Genomic DNA, 19603 nt, shown 5'->3' with positions numbered 1-19603 from the left:
GTGTTGTTTAAGTGGAATGATTGAATGACTAATGTTGTTAGTTTGGGGTCTATTTATAGAGTATGTTGTTACTTTGGGGTCTATTTATAGAGTATTTTGGAAAAAGGAAGTACTAATCCCAAATGTGGAAAAATACTCTATAAAGATTCAAAAATATTTTTCAGATTTTGAAAATATATTTGTGAACATATTTTATGCACACACAATTCATTTATTTTTGAGTCACGTTCTAATTTATGACTAAATTTATGATTAAAATATATTTTTAAAATTAATTTTGTTATAGAAGTTGGACGTGACTAAAGAATAAAGGAATTTTGTTATAAATTTTTTTTTTATTTTTAACAGATTACCATATATATATATATATATATATATATATATATATATATATATATATATATATATATATATATATATATATATATATATATATATATATATATATATATATATATATATATATATATATATATATATATATATATATATATATATATATATATATATATATATATATATATATATATATATTAAATTTGTTAAAATTATTTTATGTTATAATTAGAAAAAAACTATATATATATATTTCATATTAATATTATATAGGCTAAATTACAATTTTGTTAACTGTATTTTAGGATATTCTCAAAATTAATTCCTCTTTAATATGTTGTACTAGAAATTAATGAAGTGTCTTTTTTTAAATGACACATCACATATAATTTTTTTCTTTCAAGTTTTATAAGTACTCATATATGATGATTTTAGCACCGAATCCCGATAAGTGCAAATAATTTTTGTGTTGTGTCAAGTTCATATATAAATTTACTCTGTCTTGAAACATGACTCTCGTAAATTAATTGATCGCAAGGCCGAATACTAAGATTTTAAATAATAAAGTTATTAAAAAAACTCACAACATCAATTTTCATTGCAAATTGGTGAAAAATTAGATCAAAATTGTTTGAATTTGAATAATGGAAATTATTTTTGTGAAATAGTTTAAATATGAGACTAAAAACAACAAATAGTTAACATTATTAAATTTAATTTGTTTAATTATGTCTTAAAATCTTAAGTGATGCAGAGAAAGAAAATAATAAGATATTATAAATTAATATAAAAAGATATTATAAAAAATTTTTATAATATCTTAAAAGATATTATAAGATATAAATTTATAATATTATAACATATATTATAAGATGAGGAGGGATCAAATTACGTCCAAAGAGTTACACTATGAGTTACACTCGTTTATTAACTTCACATCGGGTAAATATTTTTTAAAAACAACTGTGGGATTGAAACATACTATCATATAACTCATACCCTTAAATTTTGAGATTAATCTATAATAATTTGTTATACCATCAAGATATCCAAAGATTAACCTCAAAATGAACTTTCATACAACGTTATTTTGGATGTAATTCAGTGACAGTAAATTATTATAGATTAGTCTCAAACTTTATAGATATGACCTTTACGATAATATGTTTCAATTCAACGGTTGATTTTAAAAAGTATTTATTTAAAATGAAGTTATAAACGAGTGTAACTTGTGGTGTAACTCTTCGAGTGTAATTTTCTAAGAGATATTATAAGATATTTATAATATTTTATGAGATATTATAAGATATTAATAATATATTTTATTCTAACGATTAATAGGATATGTTATGAGATTTTGTTATTGATTTTTTGGATTTTAACAATTATAAATATGTATATTGTAGTGTGATACCCTTGAGAAATTTTAAAGCTAAAGACATAAATAAGGGATTAGGTTATTTTGGGAAATCTTTGAAGTTATCTAAGGGATTGAGAAATACTTCTGAGTACATTGAGTTTATGTGATTACTATATTGAGAATTGGAGGAATTGAGAAACACTTGGTAGAAAATAGGGTTTGTTTTTGAAAATTTGGAAGGTTGTTTTCTTGTAACTCATTTATAATCTCTTGTAACAACTTTTGGAGTATTGTGAATTGCTGAGTTTTTCTCTCTTTCAGACATAGATCATCTGATCGAGCTGGATAAATAATTTTTTGTGTTTCATGTCTTCTTTTATCTTCTTCTGCCAAGTTAATACATTATTTTATTGCACTGAAGGTTATTTTGGATGAAGACTATTTATTTTGGTTGTCTTTATTATTTGTCACACACATCAAATTTCTTGATGTGATTGCACTCTGAATACTTATTTGGAAGTGTTTTTAATTATTCTATCAGTTTCAGAACAAACGGCGTCCACCATTGAGAAAAAGGTATTGTTTACAACTTAGCACCATGGCTAAATGGGAGATCGATAAGTTTTACGAAGACAACAATTTTGGGTTGTAGAAAATAAAGATGCAAGCAATTTTAACTCAAGAAAAGTGTATTGAAGATTCGAAGGATGTGGCATTGATGCTTGCACGCTTAATAAAGGCATAGAAGACTGAGATGATGGATAAAGCCATGAGGGCCATTATCTCGTGCCTCGATGATAAAGTTCTAAGGGAATTTCAAGGGAGCATACTGCATTTTTGATGAGGACAAAAATTAAATCATTGTATATGACCAAGTATTTCACTAACAGGTTATGTCTGAAATAACAACTCTATTGATTTTGAATGGTGGATAGCAAATCCATAATTGACATAATTTTACAAGATTATTGATGATCTTGAAAATATTAACAGGAAGATTGAAGATGAAAACAAGGCTCTACTCTTGTTGATATCATTATCCATATCCTTTGAGCATTTTAAGGACACCCTTATTTATGGCAAGAAAGATACTATTACTTTGGATGAAATTCAAACGACTATAAGATCCCAAGAATTTTCAAAGGTAAAAAAAGATTTGAAGATTGGTGATAGTGGTGAATACTTAAATGTCTCAAGAGGATGAAGTGAGTGTAGAGGAATGTCCAAATCAAATATGTTTGACAAGTCAAAGGTAAAATGCTATAATTGTCATAAAACCGGTCACTTCAAGAGAGATTGTCCCGAGATGAAGGACACCGATGATTCTTTTCAAGTTGTAGTTGCCTCAACTAAGGATAGTTATGAGTGTTCTGGTGTACTAATGGTGTCGATTTTGGAGACTGAAGAGGGTTGGATCATGGACTCAAGTTTCTCTTATCACAAGTGCCCAAGAAAAAAATACTTTGAGACTTTTAAGCTAGATCAAGGTGGAGTAGTTATTCTTGGTGACAATAAGGCTTGCAAGTTTCATGATATTGGTATGGACATACTTAAAATGTTTGATGATCGTGAGTTTCTTCTTCATAACATGAAGTATGTTCCAAAACTCAAGCAAAATCTGTTTTTCATTAGCATTGTTTGATGATCTAGGCTATTGCACTAGAGTTGAACATGGGGTGTTGAAGATTTCACACGGTAAAGCGATCATAAGTAAAGGTCTTAAAGTGTGCAGTTTATATACTTTAGAAGGTTTAAATGTTGTTGTTCATTCACCATCAGCTAATGACGACTTTTATAACAAGAATAAGCTATGGGATTTAAGGCCAAGGCATGATGACTATCTGGAGGTTGTTTCAGAAAACTTTAATGAGTTTTTTAGAAGACAATGGATAAAAATGAATGAGACCACTGAGTTGTCATTGAGGTTTTGGGATAAGGTTAGTATCAAAGCAACTTACTTGTTTGTTAGAGTCCAATCAAGGGAAGAAGAGTAAAAACCAAGGGATGAAGCTTTTAGAAACTATGACGGAGAAAACTCAGTTTGAGGTGGAGTTTCCTATTATAGATACTAGTATTAGTGAGGTAACAATTGCAAAAGCCTCTGATTATCATTTGACGCGTTTCAAGATAGGTATGGAGATTGTAGCATCTCATTGGAACAATTATGCTAGTTTTAGGTGTTATGCTTTGAATGTGGATGGAGGGTTAAATTCAGAAATAGGGACCTTTAGGGAGGCATTGGAAAGTATGTGGAGTCATAGATGGTTGAAAAACTAGTCTTGTATGCTTGTTAGATTACCAAGGAAGAAAAAGGTGAATAGAAACAAGAAGATGCAAGTGGTGAGATCAAGGTTCAATGGTGTCTTGAAATTGATCAAGGTTATTGAATGGTGTTTCAACATGTTAGAGAGCAGTAGTTGGTTGATGGTTAAATTAGGATCACCACGGTTTCAAGTCAAGGTGGAGATTATTGAAGTATACCTTAAAACATTTAGTGATGAAGAAAGAAAACATGTTTCAAGATTGTTGGGAATCAATAAATCAAAAAGTAATCTAGTTCGAACGGTTTACGGATATCATATTTGATCAGTTTGGTTTGCAAATCTATTCATTAGTGTTACAATATTGAATGTATATTTTTACATTAATTTAGAGATATTATAAATTAATATAAAAATATTATAATTTTTATTATTTTAAAAGATATTATCAGATATATACTTATAATATTATAAGAAATATTATAAGATATATATTTATAATATTTTAGGATATTAATATTTTACTATAACAATTAATGAGATATGTTGAGATTTTATTATGAATTTATTGGATTTTGACAATTATAAATATTTATCTATTATGTTATTATACTTTGATAAACTTGAGAAGTTTAGAGCCGAAGACATAAATAAGAGTTTAGGTTTTCTTTTAGAAATCTTTGGAGTTATCTTAGGGATTTTAAAATACTTCAGGGTAAAAATAGGGTTTGTTTTTGGGAATTGAAAGATTATTTTATTGTAATTCGTTTGTAATCCTTTGATCGAATTAAATAAACAAATCTATTGTATTTTTTCCCTTGTGTGATTTGAACTCTGAATATTTCTTTAAACGTGCTTTTAATTTTTTTTAATCAATTTCATAAATAGAATTAATAAATATAAAGCACTTAATATTGTTCACGTGATAATATAAGCTTTAGATAATTTGTTTAAAATTTGTTGACATTGCTAAATAATTAATGTTCTGGACTGGGCCGACGCCTGGTCCAATTAGACTATGACCCAAACTCAATCGGGTTATGGACTAGACCAATGCTCGGCCCGTTGGACTAAACGCGAAGCCTCCTCATCAGCTGGGCGTAACTTATGACATTCGATCATTCGACTACATTAGCTCTAGGTCGAGCAGGACATGACCCGAGCAATGGTACGTGCCCGACCCTGGGGAGAAGTTCCCTGCGAGCACTTCTGTCCACTCATTCCATAGAGGACCGTCCTCCTCGTAGGGTTCCTTCATTCCCAACCTTCCAGATTAAGCGGAGTCCGCGCTCTCCCTAAAAGATCGCGTCTCCCCTTAAGATTCGAAATGGTTGACCCATGATGAAGACCACGTGCTGGTCTCTACTATCCACGTAGAATCCTGGTAGTCTCCAAATTGGGTCTGGGCATCCAGTCCAATAGCGAGATCTTGGCCCAGTGCTGGGGCTATAAATACCCTCTTTCACTAGAAGGTCAGGTAACATCATTCACTCTCTCTTTTACCTTGTGATTGCACTCTGATTGCTTCTCTTTCTTACTTTGGCATCGGAGTATCTTACAGGTACATTCCCCAGTTCACATAAGACCCAGTTTATTGCAGACCTCGAAGATCCATCTGATCAGGTACGATCAATTAATTTTAAATTTTTTTAAAAACTTTTGTTATTATACATTTGAAGTTTATTTTGGAAAATTTGTTTGACCCTTTATTACTTTCTTGTTCTTTTTAAATCCAATTTTAACATAAATCTTAAAAAATGAAAAGAGTATAAGTAGGGGTGTTCATGGGCCGATTTGGTTCGATTTTGAGAAAACCTGATATCCAAATCGATTAAAATTAAATGGATTGATTTTGATTGGATTTGCAATTTTTGCGATAAAGTTCAAACCGAACCGAGAAACAACAAGTTGGTTTGAATTGGATTGATCGGGTAGATAAAAAATGCAAAAATATTTGAAAAAAAAAACTTATTTAATTTTTCATAATAAGTATTAATAGTGTTTAATTGTAAATATTATACTAGCAATTTTTCCCTAATAGATTCAAAAATATCTAACAAGAAAAATATTTAACATAAAGGCTTTTGAATATTAATAGCTAATCACTTGTGCGAGTATGATAGTGAATGTGTTTCATAGTTTTATGCTTAGTTACAACATTACACTAACAATTTTCTAATAACAAATTAAAATAGCATAACTTAACTTGTTTACATACCACATTTCACTTTTTTATTCTTGAATTTGAATATTCGATAGAAATTTTTTATGATAATTGATTATGGTTGGTTTGAATTGGGTTTGCGGGTAGAAAATTGAAAAATCTAATGCTCGAATTAATTGTCATTGAATTTCATTGGTTTGGTTCGGTTCTTATCCGAACTGAAAAAATATTCAACCCAAACATTATGATTTGGTTTGAATTTTAGTTTGGTTTGAATTTTAATTTGGTTTGTATTTACTCGAACTAATAATGAACACCCCCTAAATATATAGGAAAAGAGAGAGTGGATCCTAAAAAGTTCAAAAGCTTGTCATCATGCTTATTAGGAATAAGTAAAGGAGTAAGGAAAGAATCCCAAACCAAAGGACTAGAGCAAGTCAATTTCACTAAAACAAGCTTATCCGCACATTGAATATTTAAAAAATAATAAAATAAATTTATATGTTGTTTATAAAAAAATGTTGACTTTGCTATATTGTTAAATCATTATATATATGGTATATATGTGATATAAATATTTGATATAATTATACCTACAAGAAAAAAACGACCATAGCAAATTATATTTAATTTGTCTGTTTTTCGGCTATATATATATATATATATATATATATATATATATATATATATATATATATATATATATATATATATATATATATATATATATATATATATATATATATATATATATATATATATATATATATATATATATATATATATATATATATATATATATATATATATATATATATATATATATAATCTATGTTACCTATCAAAAACACTTGATTAATATGATAAATGAAAAACAACTATATATTATCATTAGATTAAATTTTGTGAATATTATTATTTAGATTTACTTTTATTTAAAATAAATAATTAACAAACAATTTTACTCAATTCATTACTCTAAGTTATTAATATTAATGGGAGAGTCTCTCTAGTAAAATCAATTGATTATTTCAATATGAGAATTATAATTTTTTTATTAAATATTATATTTATAAAATATTTATATATAATAAAATTATATAATATTTCTAAATAATATATTTCAATAACGACTCAAATATCAAAAATCAATTGACAAACTAAAGATAGCCAATATATAAACAAAAAAATCAGAATTGAAATTTCTTTACATGATTTCTAAGTATCAATTTAAAAAACGGTTAACACAAAATCGGAGAAATAAATCAATTATTCACAAAAATCACACAAAATCTAACCTATTTTGAGCTAAAAATACTATTGTAAGATAGTTGCAGATCTAAACCTAAAAGGAATGAAAAAGAAACTGAAAAGAATGTTAACTAATAATTAGGGTTTATGACAATTAGGTGTATGAAAAACTATCTCTAAACATATTTAGTTTGGACATTAAGGTAAATTTGGTAGTAATGAGTTTTATTACATTAAAAGTAGATAGATAAATAGATATCAATAATGGTTTATCTTATAATTTTTCTAATTCCCTATTTACTTTATAGAAAAAATGCACCTCCTAAATTTTTAACATGGTTGTCAGTCTAATTTATCATATTTTTATGATTAAGATTAAATAGTTGTGCTCAAATTTTTATTTGTATATTAGATTGGCTCATGTTTCTCTCAAGTCTAATATGATTGTCATTAGTGATTTAAATGTTCATCAACTAACTTGGTTCCTAATTACTTTAAGAGTCATTTCTCTTCGACTTATACATTGTATCATCTCTTTCTCATATATGATCATTTGTTTCCATATTCCTAAACATTATTTATACATGTAATTAATATAATAACTTTTTGTGCATGTTACCTCATTGTCATAAAATATCTTAATAAATGGTTTGGACATTAACAAGTGATTGAAAATATATGTATAATGGAATAAAAGAAATATTAATATGCGAAAAAAATATGGTTTTAGAATTCATCAACATCTTTATCAATGATATATGATGTAAAATACTAGCAGATAATTATAATTCTTGTCATACCAACTTCTTTGAGGACATTAGGAGATAATTAAATGTACAGTAAACGATATATATATATATATATATATATATATATATATATATATATATATATATATATATATATATATATATATATATATATATATATATATATATATATATATATATATATATATATATATATATATATATATATATAGGGCATATCATATGAGAATGACATATTTATATGAGAATGTGAGAATGAATCTGAACCATTGGATTTTAAAATAAATGGTGGAGATTATGAGTGAATCTTTTTTTTCTCTCTCCTACTTCATTTATTTCAAGATACACTAGAGAGAAAAAAAAGATTCACTCATAATCTCCACCATTTATTTTAATATCCAATGGTTCAGATTCATTCTCACATTCTCATATAAATATGTCATTCTCATATGATATGCCCTATATATATATATATATATATATATATATATATATATATATATATATATATATATATATATATATATATATATATAAAATAAATGATAAAATATATAGGCCCAACAAAAATAACTCTTAAAATAATTAAGAGCATCAACTATCCTAGACTTGGGAGAAATATAAATCAATCTAAACTGCAAATAATTTTTTTTACAGAATTATTTAGTTTATATATATATATATATATATATATATATATATATATATATATATATATATATATATATATATATATATATATATATATATATATTAAAAATAAATGATAAAATATACAGGCCCAACAAAAATAACTCTTAAAATAATTAAGAGCATCAACTATCCTAGACTTGGGAGAAATATAAATCAATCTAAACTGCAAATAATTTTTTTTACAGAATTATTTAGTTTTTTAAACCATGAAAACATCATTAGTACTTCCAAATATTGAATCAGAAAACATGTAAATACCTGCAAATCTGATGTTCTAAAAAATGTGAGATTGAGAATCGTAATTCCAGCAAATGAGAAATGTGAAATTGAAAGCTCGCAATATTTTTTTTTGTTAAGAGTCCCACATCGGATAATATATGGCCTGAACATGTCCTTATAAGTGAGGGCAATCCTCACCCTACAAGCCGGTTTTATAGGGTTGAGTTAGGCCTAACCACACTTCTTAACATGGTATCAAGAGCCTCGTTTAATATCCGTTGGGCCACCTTCTATGGTTTTCGCTATCGGGCCACCCGCCATTTATTTCCATGCTCCAGTTGTCTAGTCCTGGGATCCGTTGGACCACCTTCTATAGTTTCCGCTATCGGGCCACCCGCCATTTATTTCCACGCTCCAGTTGTCTAGTCCGCCCTTATAAGTGAGGGCAATTTTCACCCTACAAATCGGTTTTATAGGCCTGAGTTAGGCCTAGCCACACTTTTTAACAATTTTCACCTCCCTTCTTTCATCTTCATTTGCAATTGCTGTCTGGCAACAACACATGTACAAATTATTTAATAGAGGAAATGTATAAGTTAGTTATAATCTAAAACCTAAATATTGGTGGCTGACAACAAGTGTAATTTACACACACAATTCTGATCCACATCTCTCTCATTTTCACATAAATAACGGCTTTGAATTTGACTAGGGATGCAATAACTATTAAAAACAAAAAAAAAACTATTTTAAAATTATTATAAATACAGTATATGCATAAACTTTTTTTATAAATACAGTTATATAAAATTTATCGTTGTAAACACATGCCTTACCGCCGACAATGGTGTTTGTGTTGTAACGTAAGATATTCAAACATCTTCAAAGGGAAGAAGGAACGGATTGGAGTGAAAATGTGGCCCAAATTAATTTCATCAGAACTTTACAGTGGACGCCATTGTTTTAATGGAAACAAGTGAAGTGAAAAATCTGCTAATCAAAAATCAATTGTTATCATCATAATAGCTTATTTGTAGGTAATACTAATTAAATGCTATATTAATAAAATAATTACCCATGATTTTATTATAGTAATTTTTTTCACATATTAATATATAATTTATTTGTTATAAATTTTGGTGTTAAAATATTGATGATTATAAAAGGTTTGCATCATTAACAAGGATATCGACCAGATTATAAAAGGTTTGTATAAAATATTTATGTAACGAAATCGTCGGCAAGACTAAGAGGCGGGATAGAGGCCAATTTATACTTTAATTAATTATTTTATTAGATAAGGTGTGTTACGGTTTCACGTGAATCAACAATATTTTTTTGTGGATTAATATATTGATAATGTTTTAAGTGTTGATATTTTATAAATGCATGAGAAAGATTCGTTTATAAATAAAATTTAATCAATTTTTCCTTGAATATTTATGAAAGCCAAGATAATATGTGATTTTTTTAAAAATAAAAATAAACTAAAATAAGAACCATTCCCCTTGTTTGTTAAACCACCGAGGGAATGGATTTATTTTATTGCAGACTCAAAGAAATGGTGAATAGTAAAAAATATTATTTATCATCTATAGATTTTTACCTTCCACTATTTTTTTTAGATGACAATATCTTTTCATTAAGTTTAGGAATATGTTTTTTCGATGTTGCCGGCCAAAGTAAGAGTTAATTTATTGAATTTTTTTCTTGGATGACAATATTGAGAAATTATTTCCAAATGTAAAAAATTGTTTGCAAGAGGTAAAGCTAACAACAACATAAAAATGTCATTGTTCAAGGTTGGTAAAATTACTTTCTTAAATGAATGACTGTAACAACAACATTAACACACAATCTTGAAAGATTTCCTAAATAATTAAGAAACCTTAAAAGATTTTTCTATCTTGATATTTATCTTAGAAAATTGGGTTTACGAGTTTGGGGCAACAACATGTAATTTTGGTTAGGTAAAAACGTAAGAAACAAATTCTTTTAAACAAAACTGTGTAATCTTCCCCCTCTATTGGTATTCTAACAGAAAAAATAGATTACTTAATATTTTAATAAAAATAAAACAAAAAATATTACACAAATAAAAACATTAACTGTAGTTGCTGGGATTCAAAGTGTGTGTTAGTTTTCCTATCGTTTATGTGTATCAATTGAGGCAATAAATGATAATTGTTTAAAAAAATATTAAAATGTGGTGCGTCCAAGGTATATACCTCGATTTTTGTTGGATGAAATGAAAACTTTATCATAAAATGTATTATTTGTAGTAGTGCATCCTACAAGGTAATATATTGATGGACTTGCGCTGCAAGATCCCTGCTGCATGCCCACAGGGTAATTACATCATTAGACCCTTTCTAAAAGAAATTTTCCGCCTCAATAGACTACTCAATTAACATCAAACGAGGAATCATTTACACCTTGGCAGGAGACCTCATCTAAGCCGTGAATAACATAAAAGCCACAACACTAAGAATCCCATAAACAAATCGCCAAAAGGAATGAAGATATTAATTAAAGAGAAATCCCTATGAGCGTGGTTACAAACCACTCTACACGTGATGATGATATGAATAAACGTACAAAGTACATGACAAGATTGAAGTTTCCCCAACCAACGCTTGAGGAAATTTCTCTTTGAGGGGATCAATATAAAGTCTTGCCTGAGGGACTCAATTTAGAGTTTCGTCTGAGGGACTCAACTTAATGTTTAGTATGAGAGACTAAACTTAAAATCTCACCTAGAAATAAAGTATTTTCTTCTTGGATTAAATCACTTCGCTCTCTTCGAGCCCTCGTGCTTAAGGGACCGTGTACTGGTATAATTCTAGTGGGTCATAAGAAGGAGGGTCCAACGAAGGGCTAGCACCTGAAGAAGAGCTAGCACTCAAAGAAGGGTTAGCATCAAGAGAAGCGATAGCACCCAAAGAGGGGTTAGCACCCAAAGAAGGGCTAATGCCCAAAGAAAGGCTGGCACCCACGGAAGGGGGCCGCCTGTAACACCCTTTTTATACCCCAAAATAAATAAGCATATAATCAGAAAATAAGCATACATATAATTCAAAAGGGCGTCACATCGTCGTTTTCAAAAACTAAAAGCTTTTAAAAACCGACAGCATTTATCTACAATATACAATACACCTGGTCATTTCAAATAACACCTAAACATTTAATTACAATTCACACAGTATGCATTCACAGCGGAAAATACTAAATACTTATGTATTTCATAAAATGATTCATGTCCCATACCATGATCATATCTCGATAATCCTCTTAACATTAAATAAACCATAATCAGAATATTTGGTTTAAAGCCTCTTAACAACAAATAGCCAAATAAACATATTCACAAGTTATAACATAATACATAACCAATTAGAAACATGAGTTCAACACGCCTAGTCTACCCAGTGTTACATGACCAGAGCATCGACTCACTACCTAATCTCCAACACACACAGAAGAATCTCCGGCTAGATCATGCACGAGCTACTAAACTCCAGAACCTGCATGTCGCCAAACAAGGGCAACATTAAAACAGAAGGGTGAGAATACGAATCATTATGAAGAAAGTATAATAAGATACAACGGTTAAATCAACAATTCAAGTAATCAATCACACTATGTACAACCATGTAGATATTAATAATCGATCTATAGTTCACATGTTATCAAGTATACAACAAGTATAAGGAGTATAATATTCCAATTCCAATATTGTATTCTCAATTATGCACATAACCATAAATATCACATATTTACACATTTAACCAAGTAGGTATCCAAACATCACCCATTTCAATTATCAACTCATACACATATCACAACTACATCAATTTCACATACTCAATTATCACATAACTCTAATGTGACTCAATGTAGGATATGTGACACTATACATGTGGTACCGCAATGTGAACCCAACGTTTCACCGCTTTCCGATTCAATATCTAGAATCCAAGCCACGCTTCTGATCCGGACAAGATCAAAGCCACCACGTATGTTTCCAATTAAGGATCAACGTCTATTACCATGTGAACCCACAGTTTCACCGCTTCCACAATAAAGCCGACTATGTCATGAATGAATGTACAATTACCAACCAACTATGTAATTAAGATTACCTCATCAATCTTAACTTACCGCATACCCATAATAATTCAACTCTATAAATTATATATCAAATTGTACACAACATTCACAACACATTGATATCAATCCACATAATAGAAACAATATTCAATTATGATTCACAAAATATAATTAACACTAGTAAATCATACTATCTCATGTTAATTCATATTGTCAACAAAATATAAGAATACACTTCCAAACCAAGTATTAATTCATTAGTATTTGACCAAGAATACAATTACAGTCAACTTTCCAAAATACCGTAAGTTACCGACAATAAATAATCAATTCAATATCTATTATATTCCAATCAATTATACTTATTGAAATTAATTCAACTATTAAATAAATCAACCCATTAATAATTACACTACTTTAGTTCCAATTTACTATTTCATTTTCTATTACAAAAGCAACATTTTAATATAAAATAATATTTAAATCCATACTATTTCGGTCGGTTCGTAAATATCACATTTTCAACAAAATAACACCACCATGTTAATCTATTAATTAAACTTAGCAACCACATAAATTTTCATTAAATTCCGGACAACTAATTTATACCGCTTAATTCAACTATTTCGATCAAACGGGATTGTTTTGCATTTCATTTTGTTCTATAATATCACTGTTTCATAATATCACTATCCTACTGTTTCATTATATTCTACTATAATTATTTTCCCTTTGCATCATATATATATATATATATATATATATATATATATATATATATATATATATATATATATATATATATATATATATATATATATCTTTAAGTGCTAGTAGTATAGAAAACAAGCTACAGTAGTAATGAACATAAAAAAAAACCAGTTCAACAAATGAACATGAAAGATAGCTACAACATGTATTACTAGTGAAACTAATATATGTCACTCAACCGGTTCATGTTATATACGCTACAGTCAAAAGGGCATGATTCACGCTGTAGTATAGAAAAAGCACGCTATAGTAATTGGGGAAAAACGAAAACAGGAAAAATATATGCCAATTAGTGACTCTAAATCATCCCCTAATTTCACCAATGTATCAATTTCTAATATCAAAACATTTTTCTAACATCAATTTTTTTTTATAGATTTCAACCAACAACAAACCTAATCATGTTAATCTACCCATTGACCCAATCATATTAACCCTTAATAATAAGGATTCTCCCCCTTACCTCTTCAATTTCTTCAACCCTAGCTTGTTCTTTTTCTTCCCCTTTCTCTTTTCCCTTTTTCTTCTTTTCTTTCTCTGTCTCTTTCTATCCAAAAATGAAAAGGAAAATGAAAGAAAATGTGGCACTTCCTCATTCTAACTCTTACTATCATATGCTATATGGGCCTAAATATAACACCCCCTATTTACTCCCAACATCAATAATTAAGCCCAATAAAATATATACTATTTATTATTTCTATTTTAGTTACTAAATTAAATAACACCAATAATTAAATAGACACAAATATACACACCAAGTTAATTAATATAATCAATTATTATACTATCTAACAATCAATTAATTAATTAACACACCAAATAACGTCAAATGAAATAGTAAAATAAATACTGATAAAATCCTCTAATAACTCAATGTCTCATATTTTCGGTCAATTCTTAATTACTCGGAAAATTCCCAAAACGCTAAATATTAACTCATTAATATTTCTAATACTAAAAATATGGAATTTTTTGATTAAATATCGATCCGCTATCCCGAACTAATACCGACTAAATTGTCCCAAAAAGCGAAAATTTCAATAAACATCTCAAATGACTAAATTAAAAAAATAATTATTTTTCCGGGTGTTACACCGCCCAGTATTAGTGAGGAATAAACCGCTCCTTAATGAAAGAATTAAGCGGAAATGTGGAGGAAGTGGGTTTGACTTCCTCTCATGTTGAGCACCCGGGAGCTTTATAAATACCTCTACCTTATAGCTGGGAGAGATTCATTCATGAATGCACAAAGTACTCCATAAACATAGATTCTCATCTTCTCGTGAGAGCCAGCTCTAACACCATAAAACTATAAAGCCTCTAACACCCACTTACTCATTAGAGGTTGTTACGTATTTATACTTTTTAGCAAATATAGTTTTATTACTCAAATAGAATTATTCTAGTTAACATTAGATATCTTAAAATTTGAATCAATTCTACACCATATCATACTTAATAAAAAGTCGCATTTATTTCATTAGATTCATAAATAACACATTACATTTCATAATAACATCATGGATATTTATTTAAACTCGGTCACCACCATCACCTTCACCTGCACCACCTCCAAAACCACCTCCCGCACCTCCACCATGACCACCTCCAAAACCGCCTCCTGCACCTCCTCCAGCTCCACCTCCAAAACCTCCACCTGCGCCTCCACCAGATCCACCTCCAAATCCTCCACCTGCACCACCCCCTGATCCACCTCCAAAGCCTCCACCTCTGCCTCCACCCCCACCAACGCCTCCTCCTGCACCACCACCATGTCCACCTCCAAAACCACCTCCAACACCTCCACCCGCTCCAGAACCACCTCCAATGCCTCCACCTATACCACCGCCACCACCATTTCCTCCTCCTACACCACCACCACTACCACCTCCAAAGCCTCCGCCTGCACCACCACCTCCACCTAATCCACCACCATGTCCACCGCCATTTCCTCCTCCTACACCACCACCACTACCACCTCCGAAGCCTCCTCCAACACCACCACCACCACCTCCACCTGATCCACCACCGATTCCTCCTCCTGCACCCCCACCATTACCACCTCCGAAACCTCCACCTGCACCTCTACCTCCACCTAATCCACCACCATGTCCACCACCGATTCCTCCTCCCGCACCACCACCATTACCACCTCCGAAGCCTCCACCTAATCCACCACCATGTCCACCACCGATCCCTCCTCCTGCACCACCACCAGTACCACCTCCGAAGCCTCCACCTGCACCACCACCTCCACCTAATCCACTACCATGACCCCCTCCGATTCCTCCTCCTCCACCACTACCACCTCCAGCACCGCCTCCAAAGCCTCCACCAGCTCCAACACCTCCACCGTGTCCAAATCCTCCTCCAACACCTCCACCACTACCACCTCCAAAACCTCCTCCTGCACCACCACCTAAACCACCTCCACCAAAGGTCTCAACAACTTCTTCTTTTTTTAGTGTTCGGCATTCAAATGTTCCAATCACCAACGCAAATATAAAAGCAAGTACCGCAACATACTTATGTAAATTTCCCATCTTAATAAAACAGAAAATTGTAGTAGAGCCTGAATAACTTGCTTTACTCTTGTGATGAGAAAGCTAGGCAACTCGAGTTCTATTTATAGGATCACATACCATTAATACACAAAGACTTAGGGACATCTCTCATGTACTGTAGTTCCTCTGACTAACTAACATGGCCTAAATTTCAAACTTGTTTGAAAAAATCTATTAGCTTGTATATTCATAATTGCCATGTCCCCAACCATCAACAACCTTAGTCATTCTCATAAATAATATATTCTCGCGTACCTCCAGTAGTGAACACCGTTAAATCAGTGTAAAGCAATAGAAAAATGAAAAGCAAATAGTCTGATAAACTAAAAAAACAGAAATAAATAGAATAGAGGCTAAAAAGTGATGTGTAAAAAAAGAATAGACTTGTGAACATGTTAAAGTTTTGCCTACTGTAAGTACTAAATAATTTTTTATTTGTTTAAAAGACATTTTCTTAAATTATATTAAAGTAAACTTTATATTTTCACATTGATATATAGTTTCCATAACAAAATAAAACAAGGCCATCATATATATTGACTAAATCAAGGATATATATAGAAGCATTAATTAGCTTCTTTTTATTTTCAGTTTCTTAGTAAACTCTGTATCTATCAAAAAAGATATTGCATTAATGAATCGATGAAAAAACTCGCGTTTTCATTTAGTTATTGTCATTCATAACTGGCAAGCATGTACCCACCATGTGTATAACTGTTAGCACAAAACCGTGTATGTAATGTGATTAGGTAGAATATCAGCCATCATGTTAGTGTCAAAATTAAATGTCACATTTACATAAAGGAGACATTTATATCATTCGTAATTTGTTCGGCGTGTTATACGGGTGACAGTTGAATGTGAATCAACGATTAAGATGAAGAGGAATGTCTTATACGGGTGACTGGTGAATGTGAATCAACGATTAGGATGAAGAGGAATGTCGTACTCCTATACATTACAAGAAAAAATTTCATTACCTAGGGTAAACAACCTTCTGTAAGCTAAAAAAATTGTTTATAATTGTAAATTATCGAAAAAAATCATTTATAATCGTAAATTATCAAAAATTTATAGACTCTCGTGGATAGCTAATATAATGTGAGAAAGTAATAAATAAGAAATCTTAATTAGATATATAATTAGAAAATAAAATCTAAATGTGTATTGAAAAGTAAATATAACCCATATTTTTAAATAGATTATTTTTTAAAATGTGACACTAGGGAGTACTATTTAGTCGTTCAACTTATTTTCTATAAAATAACTTAACAATTAAATATACCAATAGCAAATATGAAAATAACACGCTTCATCATAAAAGTAAAATTACAATAAATTAATTTGTTAATTTGTGACCGAGAATTTTGGGACATCATTTTATTCCAAATAGATCACTCATTATGGGACGGATGGAGTATTATAATAACATATATATTTATATTATTTATATTATTTATATTATTTATTTATTAAATTAAAAGATTTAATTGATTAAGTGGTCAAATAAAATTAAAAAGGTTAATTAAATTTGTAATTAATAATTAATTTATTAAGTTATAATTTATATATGAAATCAAATATTAGTGGATGTCAGAATGACTTATTTCAGAATAATATAATTCCTAATTGGCTATCGGCATATGTAGATTATCTCTACTTTCAGAGTGCTTAAGGTATTAGGAGTATTGGTTGTGAAAAATCCACAAGCCAACAAGTGTAAGTCACTTGTCAATTAGGAATATCAGTTGAGGAAGATCAACATGCCAACAAATGTTAGTCACTTGTCTTTAAACTTTTGCGTTTTCAAATTACCGTTTTTACTGCCTAGAAAGTTATCTCTTTGAATTCGTCCAGGTATTCCTATAATCCTAAATAATATCTCAATGACTAACATGTTGTAGATCATAAGGTTATGTGTATGTATGGTCATGTGTTTGTTTTGTTTATGCCTTAAATTAGGATTATTGTTTTTAATCTTTGTATCGAACGTGCATTGTATAGATGAATTAATTCTAACAATTGATATCAGAACAAGTCTTTATGTTTAGTTTATTGAGGTTTGTCCTCTAAACATCAATATTTATTTTTTTATGGATTATGAAACATATAATGAAATTCATGATTTTTATTTATAATATATATATATATATATATATATATATATATATATATATATATATATATATATATATATATATATATATATATATATATATATATATATATATATATATATATATATAAGGAGAGTTATATTTACTCCAGGAGTAAGTTATTATAACTTACTCTAAATCTATACCATTGATTCTTTTCAATCTAGTGGTTACAAATAATAAGTAATTAAATGTGGAGAGAGAAAACTATTACTTATTATTTTTAACCATTAGATTGAGAAGAATCAATGGTCTAGATTTGGAATAAGTTATAATAACTTACTATTTGAGTAATTATAACCCTCCTCTCTCTCTCTTTATATATATATATATATATATATATATATATATATATATATATATATATATATATATATATATATATATATATATATATATATATATATATATATGAGCTATGAAGTTTTAGTTTTAATGATGATTTTTGAGTATTTTTTTGAAATAATTAGAACTTTAGTCCCTCTATTTTATATTTTTCTTGATTTTGATTCCTCTATTTTAAAAACTACTATTTCAGTCTCCTTTTGGAGTTTTCTGTGTAATTTTCGTCTCCATATTTTACTTTTTTTCTGCAAAATTAGTCCCTATTTTCATCCATTTTCAACAAAAAATTCAAAAAGGGACAAAAGTCATGGTTTTAAAAATGGAGGTCCAAATGTTAATAAACGTGGTTGGACCTAACTCAGCCCTACAAAACCGACTTGTAAGGTGAGGATTGCCCCCACTTATAAGGACATGTTCAGGTCATATATTGTACGATGTGGGACTCTTAACACACCCCCTCGCGCCCATGACTAGACAATTGGAGCGTGGAATAAATGGTGGGTGGCCCGATAGCTGAAACCATAGAAGGTGTCCCACCGGATCTTAAACGAAGCTCTGATACCATGTTAATAAATGTGGTTGGACCTAACTCAACCCTCC

The 19603-nt window shown here is 29.6% G+C and overlaps 1 protein-coding gene across 1 annotated transcript; it reads right to left on the bottom strand.

Annotated features, from left to right (window-relative positions):
* Positions 1 to 15390: 15390 nt before the first annotated feature.
* On the bottom strand, positions 15391 to 16743 carry LOC131602250 (glycine-rich cell wall structural protein-like). The gene has a single exon (XM_058874320.1). The coding sequence runs from the start codon at positions 16479 to 16481 to the stop codon at positions 15471 to 15473; it is 1011 nt and encodes a 336-aa protein (XP_058730303.1). The 5' UTR covers positions 16482 to 16743; the 3' UTR covers positions 15391 to 15470.
* Positions 16744 to 19603: the final 2860 nt, after the last annotated feature.

This window comes from Vicia villosa, linkage group LG1, assembly GCF_029867415.1.
Source record: "Vicia villosa cultivar HV-30 ecotype Madison, WI linkage group LG1, Vvil1.0, whole genome shotgun sequence".
NCBI lineage: Eukaryota > Viridiplantae > Streptophyta > Magnoliopsida > Fabales > Fabaceae > Vicia > Vicia villosa.
The sequence above is the reverse complement of the archived record's forward strand: the minus strand, read 5'-3'. Positions and strand labels throughout refer to the sequence as shown.

Excerpts from the sequence above, each read along its gene's own strand:
- LOC131602250 (XM_058874320.1), bottom strand. The coding sequence starts at position 16,481 with ATGGGAAATTTACATAAGTATGTTGCGGTACTTGCTTTTATATTTGCG.